This window comes from Annulohypoxylon maeteangense (assembly GCF_022496945.1).
Source record: "Annulohypoxylon maeteangense strain CBS 123835 unplaced genomic scaffold GGS22scaffold_6, whole genome shotgun sequence".
NCBI lineage: Eukaryota > Fungi > Ascomycota > Sordariomycetes > Xylariales > Hypoxylaceae > Annulohypoxylon > Annulohypoxylon maeteangense.
The window spans coordinates 1,873,678-1,886,098 of record NW_025953253.1 but is presented as its reverse complement, the minus strand read 5'-3'; the positions used below and the strand labels follow the sequence as shown (position 1 = coordinate 1,886,098).

General features: G+C 46.2%; 3 protein-coding genes across 3 annotated transcripts; 2 read left to right on the top strand and 1 right to left on the bottom strand.

Annotated features, from left to right (window-relative positions):
- Positions 1-293: 293 nt before the first annotated feature.
- GGS22DRAFT_160797 (uncharacterized protein) lies at positions 294-2,484 on the bottom strand. Its single transcript, XM_047960989.1, has 2 exons — positions 946-2,484; positions 294-894 (listed from the first exon to the last, which is right to left on the bottom strand). The coding sequence occupies exons 1-2, from the start codon at positions 2,346-2,348 to the stop codon at positions 837-839; spliced, it is 1,461 nt and encodes a 486-aa protein (XP_047820264.1). The 5' UTR covers positions 2,349-2,484; the 3' UTR covers positions 294-836.
- Positions 2,485-5,061: 2,577 nt separating this feature from the next.
- Positions 5,062-7,038, top strand: GGS22DRAFT_160794 (uncharacterized protein). Its single transcript, XM_047960988.1, has 3 exons — positions 5,062-5,388; positions 5,476-5,711; positions 5,783-7,038. The coding sequence occupies exons 1-3, from the start codon at positions 5,365-5,367 to the stop codon at positions 6,660-6,662; spliced, it is 1,140 nt and encodes a 379-aa protein (XP_047820263.1). The 5' UTR covers positions 5,062-5,364; the 3' UTR covers positions 6,663-7,038.
- A 282-nt stretch (positions 7,039-7,320) lies between these two features.
- Positions 7,321-8,822, top strand: GGS22DRAFT_160791 (carbohydrate esterase family 5 protein). The gene is made up of 2 exons (XM_047960987.1): positions 7,321-8,019; positions 8,100-8,822. The coding sequence occupies exons 1-2, from the start codon at positions 7,780-7,782 to the stop codon at positions 8,571-8,573; spliced, it is 714 nt and encodes a 237-aa protein (XP_047820262.1). The 5' UTR covers positions 7,321-7,779; the 3' UTR covers positions 8,574-8,822.
- Positions 8,823-12,421: the final 3,599 nt, after the last annotated feature.

The window sequence follows — 12,421 nt, the reverse complement described above, 5'->3', positions numbered from 1 at the left end:
AGAGGACTTCGCCGATACTTACTGGTAGGTATGTTGCTATCTAGGTTCCTATAGCCTTCGATGTGAAGCCAACGATAGGTACCTATCTGACTTCGCATACACATATACATACATCTAGGTAGGTACATATATCAAGAAATGTTAGTAATCAAGTGACCACTACAGGAACATACCTAAATCGGCTGAATATATTACAGTAACATTCTACAGAGCCTCGGTTCCCATACCTTGGTTCTCTTTAGGCTAAATCGAACGAGTCCGGACCGCTGGTAAGTCGTACATGCTGATACCTAGGCAGTGACCGGTAACAGCTATCGACTAGTGACGGTTAAATAGGTAGACTAGTTGCATTTTAAGCTAACAGCTGATGGTAATTCGCGTACAGACACGCGCTGTGAAAAGTCGCGTGGCATATTAGTTTGACTTGAGCTGAAAGTATAGCCTGTGCCGATTCATGCCCTATTATATTCAACTTGGCGAACATCTCCTGCAGTTATAGATGGCCTTATTCGTGTGGTGGCAAAAACGCCATTGCGTCGAATGTAGTGTCTAGAACTTAAACTACCTAGTACCTACCTACCTAGCTAGGCAGGTTCCTGTTGTAAACACTGGGCAGCTAAGACAGGACCTAGTATTGGGTTAGAAAATGGATTGGGAAGGACTGCAACACACCTGGACAGATGAGCCCTTTACATTATTCCTACACCTATCCGCGAGACAAAAAGACACTTGTAGATTACATAGCCAACAATCCCCACAGCTTTTATACAATGGACTCCACGCTATGCAGCATCTATGATACACACCGATCACCACCATCCCTACCGTCCGATCTCCTATCTGCCAGGTCTCGACAGATGCTGGACGGCAGTCATCCATTTTTGTTCGTCGTTGCTAAGCTCTTCGTTAGTTGTGATAATTAGTAATATGATGTACATTACTTACCGATCAAACCGCAACAGTTTCCCCAACACGGGTACTAACTGTGCGCGGGTTTTCTCGTCCTTCATCTCGAGGAACTGCAACAAAATAGCCTTCAGGTACATCGTATCTGGACTAGGAGATCCGGCCCCGGAAGTAGCTGCGCCGTTGACACCACTCCGTGTAGAATCGACGCTAGATCTTCCACTACTCGCGATGTTTGGGGTGCCGCCGCCACCAACATTGAATCTAGCCTGGATATTCTTGAGCTCCTTGTTTGCCTTCTCGTAACGTCCTCTGGCCTCGTCCAAAAGTTTCCGTAGGTCGGAGCGCTGCTTCTCGGCATCACGCACTTGTTGCTCGGATGCGTCCAACGCGGATCGTAAGTTAGTGACTGCCGTGCGCATATCATCCACTTCGGCTGCGGATTTCTCTTCGGCTTGCTCGATCTCCTCACGGCGACGACGCCAATCCCTCTCACGGGCTTCTAGTTCGTCCTTTTCGCTAGAGAGAGTTCGGACCTCACGTTCGAGCTCGCGAACTTTGTTTTTAAGTTCTTCGGATTCACGCACGCGACGCCGAGCGAGAGTAGACAACTCATCTTCGATTCGGTCACGCTCCTCGACAGCTGCATCCATCCGAGCACGCATCTCTCGCACTTTCGCGTCCGCTCGTCCATCGACATCAGCAAGCATGCGTCGCATCGTTTCACCCTCTCGCGTTCGTTCGGAAAGATGTTTTTGTACTTCGGCTAGTTCCTCCTCTAGGCTTTCGGTTTGGCTTTGCGCCTCCTTGAGTTGGATTGATAACTCGGCCGTTTGGTCACGCATAGAACCAAGAAGACCCTGTGCATTGTTGTATTGCTGCGTCTTCAGCTCTGCCTCCTCCTTAATAGCGCTCTTCTCTTTCTTAAACTTGGCGACCTCGTCCTCGAGTCGCTTAACCTTGGGGCGAAGGGTAGAGAGTTCGGATTGTAAAGATTCTAGCTCGCGACCAGCCTTTTCGGCTTTGGCGGATAGCTCAATCTTCTCGGCTTCGGCACGACGATAGTCTCTCCCAGCCACACGTTTCTCATCCTCGAGTCTAGCTCGGGATGTTTTTTCAGCATTTAGTCTATCATTGAGTAGTTTGATCTCGGAGTCACGATCCGATGCTAAGCGCTGAGCTCTGGTAACTTCATTCTTAAGGTCCTTCTCGCGTTTCTCAAGATTCCGGAGCTCGCCCTGCTTAGAAGCTAACTCTTCCTTAGTGGCTTTTAAAGTCGCAGATTCTTGGCGCAAACTTCTGAGCTCAGGTTGGGCCTTGGTCAGAACTTCACGTAAATCTGTAAGGTCCTTATAGCGACTCTGAGCTAATTGTTGAGCAGCACCTAGATCCGACTGTAGGGTTTGAGATTTGATTTGCAGTTCGTTAAACTCAGCCTTCATGGAATCAAGATCTGCCTGAAGCTTTGAGCTAGCCTCTGTGCTGGAGGTGAAGGTAGCTATCTCATTCTCAAGCTCTATGATCCGGGCCTGAAGCGCCGTCTTTTCAGATTCGAGACTCTTGATTCTCTCCTTAGCCTCAACATGGTCGTGGCCGATACTGACCAGACTTTCATGCATGTTTTCAATATCATCTCTGAGATCCTCTTCGGTCTTTCTCTGCTTGGACAATCGCTCAATTTGGCTGTCTTTCTGGGCAATGTCATCTTTCAGTTTAGAAATTTCAGCCCTGAGTGCTTCAGTCTCTAGACTTTCGAGTGGAGATGGTTGGGGGGTCTCGGACGTTTCGCTTGTGGCAATCTCTATGCTATTAGCAGCAGTGGTAGATGTGCCGGCACCAACGCCACCCTTCTTCTTCTTTTTGTTCTTCTTTTTAGACGCACTCGGCGTAGAAGTATGTGTGGGAACTTCTAGTGACTCTGATTTTTGTGCTTGTGTGGGTTTTGTAGTGGATTGGATCTGCTCATTCAGTCGTTCGATCTTCATTTCGCTCTCGGATTTTGATTTCTTCAGTGAGTCAATCTCAGTAGTCAGATCGTACACTTTCGTTTCAAGTGTAGACTTGGCTTCGCCGATCATTTTAAGCTCCGTGTCGAGCTCCGCGTTCTTAGTACTTGAGATCTTGAGTTTAGATTCCTGTTCCTTAGCAACTGAAGTGGCCCTCGACTTTTCTTCCTCAAGTTTAGCTTCCAAGCTTCGCAGCTGCAATCGGACCTGTTCCAGCTTTTCGGTAAGCGACTGTATCTCGAGATCCCTAGCATCCAGCTGCGTTTGCATCGAATTCTGGACAGCAACCTCGTCTCGGCTTTCACTCAGTTCTCTCGTTGCCTTCTCAAGACTCTCTACCAAGCCAGTGCTATTTTCCTTGGCTACTGTGAGCTCTTCCTTCAAGATAGCGATCTCGGACGTAAGCTTAGAAATTTCTTCAGATTGAGACGCTACCTCAGCTTGAAGCTGGGGAATCTCATCGTCATAGGAAAACATGTCTTCGCTTATACCGTTGGGCTCGTCGATGATTACAGGCTTTTGTCTAGGAGAGAAGACGCCGAGAATGGACGAGACGGGCGATTTGCTCGCAGAAGGTGAAGCGGTCTGCTTTGCCTCCTCCTCCGATTTCTTCTCTCTCAAATGATCCTCTTTCTGACCATCAGTCGACATTGGCGTTCCCTCAGCCTGAGCGCTTTTTAGGGAAGAAAGCTCTTCTCTTAGAGCGATTAGTTCCTTGTCAGCCTCTTCAAATTTCTTCTTGAAGCTATCCTTTTCGCCGGAGACACGTTTAAATTCATCCATCACCATGTCCCCCTTCAAGTTCAACTGATTCAAGTATTCGACAAGAGCGGAAGGGTCCTTAATGGTGGTCAGGGGTGTGTTCTCGCGCAGAGCTCTCTCGAATGGCTCGATCGACGTGGCTCTACCATGTGCGATTCGATATGAACGTAAGAGTTCTACCGAATTGGTTATATGGTTAATAATCATGACATAAGGAACTATCCGGTAGAAGTAACTAACCTGGATATGTAGCCTCCAACTTCTCGAGCTTTCTTAACTTAGTCCTCACCTGAGGCGGTAGTTCCGCCGGGGTACTAGACACGGTAGACAGAGCGTCTTTAGGTTTCTCTTCCACCCCAGCGCCAATTTGGTCTTTGGCCTCTTCGTTTTGCTCAGTCGTCGCATCGTTTTTCTCATTAATCACTAAGCCATCCTTTGCATTCTTCTCGAACGGCGCGGGTGGAGTTTGAACTGTAGCGGGATCTGCATCTTCGTCATCAAGTACGAAAGCGGCTTCGAAGATAGCGGGATCGGGATTCGCAGCACCATCACCATTAGAATTATCTTGGCTAGGTTTCTTAGTCTTTCTTCTAGCGGGCGAGTTGGTACTATTCGTCCTCGAGATCGAGCGTGAGCGTTGACCAATAGCTGAAGGGGAACCAGCATTGGATCTTTGCTCGGCGAGAGCTCTCTGGCGAGCTTGCTCTTCGGCGATGCTCCGGTCAATCGCACCCTTTATTCTCTGCGCGTAAATTTTGGTAAGAAGAATTCTTTGAATTTGTATTGTGCTAGCTAGCTAGACGTGCAGATATGATAAACATACGGACAACATGATGACTGGACGAGTGGGCGATTCAATAACTCAACAACTCAACGACTTGACAAACGACCTTATTTGAAGGCGTCGAAAGATGCGGCAATTGTGTAAGGCTAAATGTTGTAACCATGCGCAGTAAAGATCATCAAGGAAATTCTACGAATCTTCTTAACGACACAACGTAGAAACAAACGAGAAACCAAGTACAAGTGGTAGGTCATGTACTAGGTAAAGTAGAAGAATGAGACTAGGAACATTGAAGTTAAATGATGAAGTCTCCAAAATTGCGACTAACATACAGCTGCGCAGGTGCCGTCTGAGGTAATCTTTGCTTTAGGTTGATCTGGCAGTCTGGACGGTCGCACTTGGTCGCAAATATTTAAAGTTGAACCAATCATATCTAGCAGCCAGATAGCCCTATCGAAAATATGTATCTAACAAGTACTCACACACTACAACATTATTGTTAGAGTACTTTTACATACCTAGAAATCCCAGCACAATTAGTGTACATAAATTGTGGGCATAGCCACACGCAATACAATAATTCTCGACAGCCAATGGTTTTATTTTATTGTTGTCCTTATTTCTTAATTGCTTCACCTGTAATGTCGTCACAACTGTCATCAGGTCTTAATTCTTCTGCTTGCCTAACACAACGTTAGGCAGTCTCTGTCTGTCCTTAGCCTATTTGCTTACCTAGGCATACATATTATTATTATTATTATTATTTGTTGTTGCTGTTGTTCATCTTCTTCCCCTTCTCCTTCCACCAGCTTCTTTTTCCTTTTCCTATTCCTTTTCCTTACCCTACTATTCTCAATCAACTCGCTATGGTCTTCCGACGGTAAACGTCACTCTAATACCAAAATTATGGTGTCGTTCTGGCCTTGGAAGGTAAGTGCGGAAAACACTTCAACATGTGGGAGGCGAAAATGGCTTCCGGTATGTAATATAGCTAACTGGACGCTTGATAACCAATAGGGCCATGACTCTTCCCCTTCTTCATTCGAGAAGACATTATCAACCCTTTCCGACAGGATCACAAAAACCACAACCAAGCTCGACAAGGCGCGATCCAATTCTCGCCGAATCAAAATTCTGTGGACCCTATACCTTACATTTGCTTATCTCGTCTATGCCATCGTCTTGACCCTGGTGGTTGGATGGCAGAATTTAGGACCATGGGAATTTACTGGCATGGCTGGCGGCCCCGTGGTGTATGTTCTGATTTACCCAACGTCCTATGAAGCGAAATCCGCACCAATCTAACAAAAAATACGTGACTCAGGATTTACCTAGTAAGAACATTTACGAACGCATATTTCAGCTTTCGCATCGACAACTTAGAGTCTCGTCTAAAGAGCCACCAAGCTGAGCGCGCAAAGACGATCCAGAAATTGAAGGATGCTACTAAATATGACTCTACCCTAGAGCTACTAGAGAAATATGGAGGAACTGGTGAGAAGCGAACTCAACCTAAGAAGCAAGAGGAGGGAGCCGATCACGGGAAAGGCCAGGCGAGAAAGGTGTCGAACACGTCGAACACAGGTTCTGTACCCCCTAGCGCAAGGATCAACATACCTCCTCCACCAACCGCCAACATTCAGAGACCCTCTTATGCTCCAGCCCTAGGCGCCATCCCGCCCCGCCAAGATCCCTCTCTCATGCCACGTCCGCATACGCCTTTAGACCAGCAACCAACGGAAGAGTTTGCGCCAAACGCTGGGCCACTCCCATCCTTCTACGCCCAGTACGATATGAGCCCGGGCCCGCCCCGCTGGTATGACCGAATTATGGATCTTATGCTCGGTGAAGATGAGACGGCATCGAAGAACCGTATCGTTTTGATTTGCAAAAACTGCCGATTGGTAAACGGACAAGCACCCCCAGGAACCAAATCTTTAACGGATTTAGGGAAGTGGAGATGCATGTCTTGCCGATCGTTAAACGGAGAGATAGATGAGGGTAAGAAGATTATCCGAGAGGTCCTCGAATCAAATCAGTCGAACGCCGGCCTAAGGAGCGAGGATCGAGATAGTGACATATCGAGCGACTTAGTCAAAGTCGAGAATGAGAGCGAAAGTGCGGGAAATACCGATGGAGAGGCATCTACTACAGAGCAACGAAACCTGAGGCATCGAAACAAGAAGTCTCAGATGATCCCATAACGCACACGGGATTCTAATCTCTTTAATATATCATTTGTGTTTCATTTGTGCTGCCACTGCTTAACTCATATCGTATACCTTTATCGTGGGGAACAAGGACACTCTGAAAGTACTTATATAAGCACTCTCCCCTTGGTAGCCGAATAATGTTGCCCTTCTATCATATCCCTCTACATTCTTCCAGCTGTTCATTCGATTCTAATAGCACCAAGAAACCTCTCTCGGCGGATGCGAAGAGGTATCATCGTCTTATATACCCCCTTTTCCCACTTGCCAAGGAGCTTCCCTAAAATACACTATCAAAGACACTCGGTTTCATATCTTCATGATGTGTATGATGTGCATGAAGCTCTTGTAACCCCGATATGTATGTCTTACAATACTAGATCTGGATATTTTCATACAATGATCAATTCGTGACTTCGGTCGATACCGTATCTTTACCCGTGGACTCTTCACGAGCTATCCATGATCATCTGAATGCGGGGTTAAGGTGCTAGATGCCCCAAGAACTCCGCCCCTGCGTAGTATCCCGACGTTTCAACCGAGATGCATCGTAGCCCATGGCCCTATAACTTGCTGGCCATCTAATACCACTCCGCATGCGGCTATGGCACCTAGTTTAACAGGCTTAGCACCCATGTACGCGTAATTCGGCGCCCAATAGACAGGTAGATCTCTACCCCAGCGGGCAGTCCGGGGCGGAAACCGAGCTCGATGTTTTTTTTCACCTTGCTGAATCTCAATGAATCTTATTGACACCTTCTATCTTGAGAATGGTCGTCTTCTATTACCAAGACACCGTATCGTCGTCCCTATGATGCACGTGTTCATCGACTAAGCCTCGTGAGGACAGAGAGAGATGTACGCCACTCGGCGAACCTATCCTTCTAGGAAGGTAATCGATGCATCTCAACGCAAAATGTCGTCGGTATAAAATTAGTAGTAAGGTCCCCCAAGACCCGATTGAGTCTACGGAAAATCAGGTCTACGATTAAGATGACATCGCGAGACATATAAAAGCCACCGTCAGGTGCAGCTCTCCAGACAAGATACCCCATTCGCCAAGTCTCTATAAATCAGATTCTCCGAAGTACGGTCTTAGGCGCTGAAAAGGATGAAGCTGCCACTTACGCTCCTCTCCACCACGTTGGTGGCCTTCGTGTTCTCCAGCCCTTTGACGCTGGACTACTCGGAAAGTACTATTGCGAGCCTCAAGGCACGACAGATAGCAGGAGCAGCAGCAAGTATTCAGAGACGGCAATCAGCCGGAACCACGGAGAACGAGTTTCTAGAAGGGGGTTGTCGAGATGTTATTTTCATTTTCGCCCGCGGTAGCACCCAGGATGGCAACGTTGTAAGCCCCCTTTCTCGCTATTCGTCTCCCAGTGCAAGCCATGAATCTCGACAGATATGCGAGCTAACACACTTCTATAGGGCGACAATCCAGGTCCGCAAACCATCGACCAACTCAAGTCCGCATTAGGTACGAACGCCGTGGCAGCTCAAGGCGTCGACTACCCGGCCTTGCTGATCGACAACCTCCGAAGCGGGGGCTGCGATCCCGAAGATGCGGACAACATGCGAGCGCTCATCACACAAGCCGCGACGCAATGTCCGACGGCGAAGCTTGTTGTTTCGGGTTACAGTCAGGGGGCAGCGCTAGTGCACCGGTCTATCGAAGTTGCGGAGACCAGCGTTAAGGCCCGGATCTTCGCCGCCGTGACTTATGGCGACACCCAAAAGGCACAGGATAACGGCCAGGTCCCGAATTTTGACCGTAGCAAGACATTAATACTGTGTCATGATGGGGATAAAGTATGCGACGGCACGCTGATCGTCACGGATGCTCATCATGGGTACAGCGATCTTGCCCCTCAGGCGGTGGACTTCATCGTGAGCAAGGTTTAGAAGCTCACTGGATATGGTATAAAGATGCAATCTTAGATATAGGCTCGAATGGTTAGGTACCTACCTAGCTAGGTAAAGAGGAGGAATAGGTGTCATTCTAACGATGTATAAAAGGCTACCTACGTACTAGGTACCTAGGTAGGTAATTACCTAGTAGACAAACATGTTCAGAGAGCAACTTCACAGCTGAGTAGTTAGGTACTTCGTTGTACGTGAACTAATATCGAAAACCATTACTTTATACGACCTCAGTCACATTAGGATATAAATACCTAGGTAGGTACCTAGTTAACTAATAAGATCTAACTGCTACTTCACGACTAGGTACCGTTTCTTATTCATTCCTCATTCAGCAGCACTGCTGCTATAACTACTTAGGTAAATACTACCTAGGTAGGAGGTAATTAAGTATATTTGACATTATGTATTCTAGAAATGAGGGGCATACCGTATATACCTAGGCATCATGTGTGCGTAAGGAGTGATTTGATAGGGAGGTCGATTTTTAGTATTCTTCCATATACTCGTATATGTACTCTTCCCATCCAGAAAGCGATTAAGTGCCCACCTACCTACCTAACTACTTAAATAGTACACATCTTTCTATCATAAACTAAGGATGGAAGTTGCTGTTAGTGGTGAAGTCCAATTATGAAATGCACAATAGAAAAATAACAACAACAAGTGCCCAAGGTAAGTAGGTACTTAGGAATGTAGGGGTAGGTAATATAGATCATCCTCAGCTCGATTTCAGTTACCTACCTACGTACCTAGGTAGGTAGGTACCTAGGTAGTCTAAGAAACCCCTATTGACAAGAGTCCTTCAAACCAAGAGCAATAAAAAGCGAATGTGACGCCGGGATAGGATGGAGAAAGCATAACATTGCACCGGCCTGGATCTTCTTTACAACTCATAATCTTACTCTGAAAACCTGTGGTTGGGCTCGAAAAGAACATTGGCATGACTACCTGAGGCCTTGAATATCTACCTGGATAGGAGCTTATGACGAAATTCATGATTCCAATAGGTACTGTGCTTCGTGAAGTGTCTAGGGTTCCGTGAGGAGGATTCTCCAATGTATTGCGGGCAAGAGAAAACGGGACTGCATCTGCACGGCGACGACGATCATGAATCCTCAATAACGAGGTGACGAGCGATTTCTGTAAAAATGAGTATTGTGCGTATGTGCTGCACCCAGTCGAAAGACTTACTCGCGTAGAAGCCCAAAGCAACGCTCAGCGCTCAGAAGCTAATAGCTGGTAGTTGAATAAATTTCCTTGATCTCTAAGCGCACTGCATGTTGTAAACCACTTTCTTAGATAACCTTTACACTCAAGACGCTTGTTAAACCTCACGCCGTACTCATTGCCATGTGCCTACTAGATTAATTGCAATATGAGTTTTATGCGATGGGCTCAACGTATAAACGTCGCAGATATCGTAAATGTATCATTTCCGGTTGTGTCTTAGGTAGGCACTAGGTACGTATCTTACCAATTATTGAAAGCGCATGGAATGTCTACCTAAGCATTGTCATAAACTTACCTCTTCATAAGACATGGATGTCTTATAGAAAAAGTTGACTTAAAGATGACGAGAATAAGCATTCAACGACACATATTGGCCATATGCGCACTTAACTCCCGAGTCAATATAGGGAAATATATCCGATGTAAGTCAGCCATTATTAGAGCTGTTGAGATATTCATGGCCATAACGTGCCTAGTATGGAATTTCATCGTCAGCATTAGCGGAACTTGTGTGTGATGTTCCGATGCAGAATTGGTATGTGACTATATTATAGCTTCAACATGAGCAAATTAAATCAAAGGTCTTTGCACTTGTTCCGCCGTCCATCGATCGGCGCGTAGGTACATAATTATGTAACCTTTCAGCTAGGTAATAAGCTTTTCGTTACCGTGATCCCACGTGTAGGAGGTGAATATAATATGTTAGGTTGTGCAATAGTAAGCCGAGTCTGGGGGTCTGACGCACGTGGGTGTGCCTGAACGTGGGTTGGCAACTTGCTGTATACTACCTAGGTATGTACCTACCTACCTTAGGTACCCATTAGGTACTGTAGGTATCCGAATCTTTCGTCGACGGCGCCAACCGGTAGTTGTGGGCTTAAGCGAGCCGTTAATTTAAATTGTCACACTCCTGAGGCAGTGTCTTAGTTCAAAATATCCGGGGATTGAGGGTCCTAGGTTCCGAATTCCGGTACTTGTTTATATCTACCTAGTATAACAGCTTCGCGATCTAGTATCATTAAGTAAAATTCGACGCTTCGTTATGTGCTGCCGTACCAGGTAGTATTGTGCTAGGTTAAAATCATCAATACCTAGGTAGGTAGTCTGTTTTCCTGACCCATGCCCCACGCATACAATCACCTCTGACTCAGAAGATCCTTCCTCCGCATTCATACTCGATGATCGACGGTCTCTAGAAAGTAGAGTGTCGTTTCGAAGTTCCAATGAGCGGAATATGGCATGGATGAGCTAACCAAATAATAGTTTGGATGGGCTCGGATTTTATTTGGTCCTTGCATCATGCAAATTGGTTTCAATATCCATTGCGATGAAATAATTAGGTATGTACATAGTATTTCATAAGATACCAAGATCCAAGGTATGCAGGTAATAGATTGTTTTCTCCTTTGGTTGTAGAGAAAAAAGAGGGCTGTCATTCTATTTTGGTCAGCTTATGTATTATTACATATAGCTAGACCTACCTAGGTGGTACCGTATGTAAATCTGGTAGGTTTGATACCTACCTATGTAAGTAACGGAATTTAGAGCTTAGATGGAAAATACATGGCGCCATCTAAAATCGTATAACCATATGAGGTAAGTCGGAATATTCCATAATCCTTGCCGTATTCTGGCCACTAGGTAATTAGTAGCCAAATAGTACTCATGAATACCTACTAGGTACTTAGGTACGCTGTAATCTTGGCTGTCGGATGGAGCGGGCTTAACAAATATTCCCTGAATCCATGTTCCTGGTGCCCCTACGGCAGCCGGGCGACTGCACCGAGCCAGATATGGCTAATACAGTGATACTTATGGTAGTATGGCTTCATGGCTTCATTGGCTTGTCACCAATACTGCAAGGGGCATCATAGTTATTCCGAGCCTTAGCTATCTGCACGGGGGGTACGCGTCTTATGTATGCACGACAAATCCTAGATTGACATCCGTGCAGCAGCGTTGGAACGAGGATCGTCTGCGATCTTTAAACACATCCATTATTTTCCCTCGTGTCTCTATCGCTTGCCTTCCGTTGTACTTACAGGATGATAGCTCTTAGAGATATACTACCTGAATAGGTACTAGGTACCTACCTACTCAATATCATGCTCACCCCTTCAAGTATATCATTATGGAAGTATGACAGTAGGGTCTTCAGCAACGAAGACTGAAGGCAAAGTACCTAGGTAGATATGGTACTGATCGCCGTGGCGGATCAGCTGTCCTGTTTTACCCGTCAGCCCCAACCCTGGAATCGGACAGGCCATGTTCGAGAAGGCGGAGCGATGTAACTCTGGATTACCGATATGTAGCTATCATTGCCAGTTACAGCCAACGGCACCGCCTTAGCAAGCTTTTCGAAGTTTCACGACTACCTAGCACATCGATGGAATTCTTGATACGCAGGTAAATCGACATATGTATGTATTAATGAAGAACACAAGTAAGTACTAGGTAGATACGACTGATACGGCTAGGCACAGTAGCACTATGCTCGATGTCACTTTGTAGGTAACTAGGTAGGCTTTTAATCCTTCCCTTCGGCATAACTATATCGACGGGGTGGTATCATCCGTCAATTCTTGCATTTGACGTGT

What these genes read in the sequence shown, in the direction of transcription:
- GGS22DRAFT_160797 (XM_047960989.1), bottom strand. Translation starts at nt 2,348, where the DNA reads ATGAAGGCTGAGTTTAACGAACTGCAAATCAAATCTCAAACCCTACAG. An exon ending in AAACTGTTGCGGTTTGATCG is followed by an intron (nt 895 to 945) that starts GTAAGTAATGTA and finishes CGAAGAGCTTAG; the next exon opens with CAACGACGAACAAAAATGGA.
- GGS22DRAFT_160794 (XM_047960988.1), top strand. Translation starts at nt 5,365, where the DNA reads ATGGTGTCGTTCTGGCCTTGGAAG. An exon ending in TGTCGTTCTGGCCTTGGAAG is followed by an intron (nt 5,389 to 5,475) that starts GTAAGTGCGGAA and finishes GATAACCAATAG; the next exon opens with GGCCATGACTCTTCCCCTTC. An exon ending in ATGGCTGGCGGCCCCGTGGT is followed by an intron (nt 5,712 to 5,782) that starts GTATGTTCTGAT and finishes TACGTGACTCAG; the next exon opens with GATTTACCTAGTAAGAACAT.
- GGS22DRAFT_160791 (XM_047960987.1), top strand. Translation starts at nt 7,780, where the DNA reads ATGAAGCTGCCACTTACGCTCCTCTCCACCACGTTGGTGGCCTTCGTG. An exon ending in GCACCCAGGATGGCAACGTT is followed by an intron (nt 8,020 to 8,099) that starts GTAAGCCCCCTT and finishes ACACTTCTATAG; the next exon opens with GGCGACAATCCAGGTCCGCA.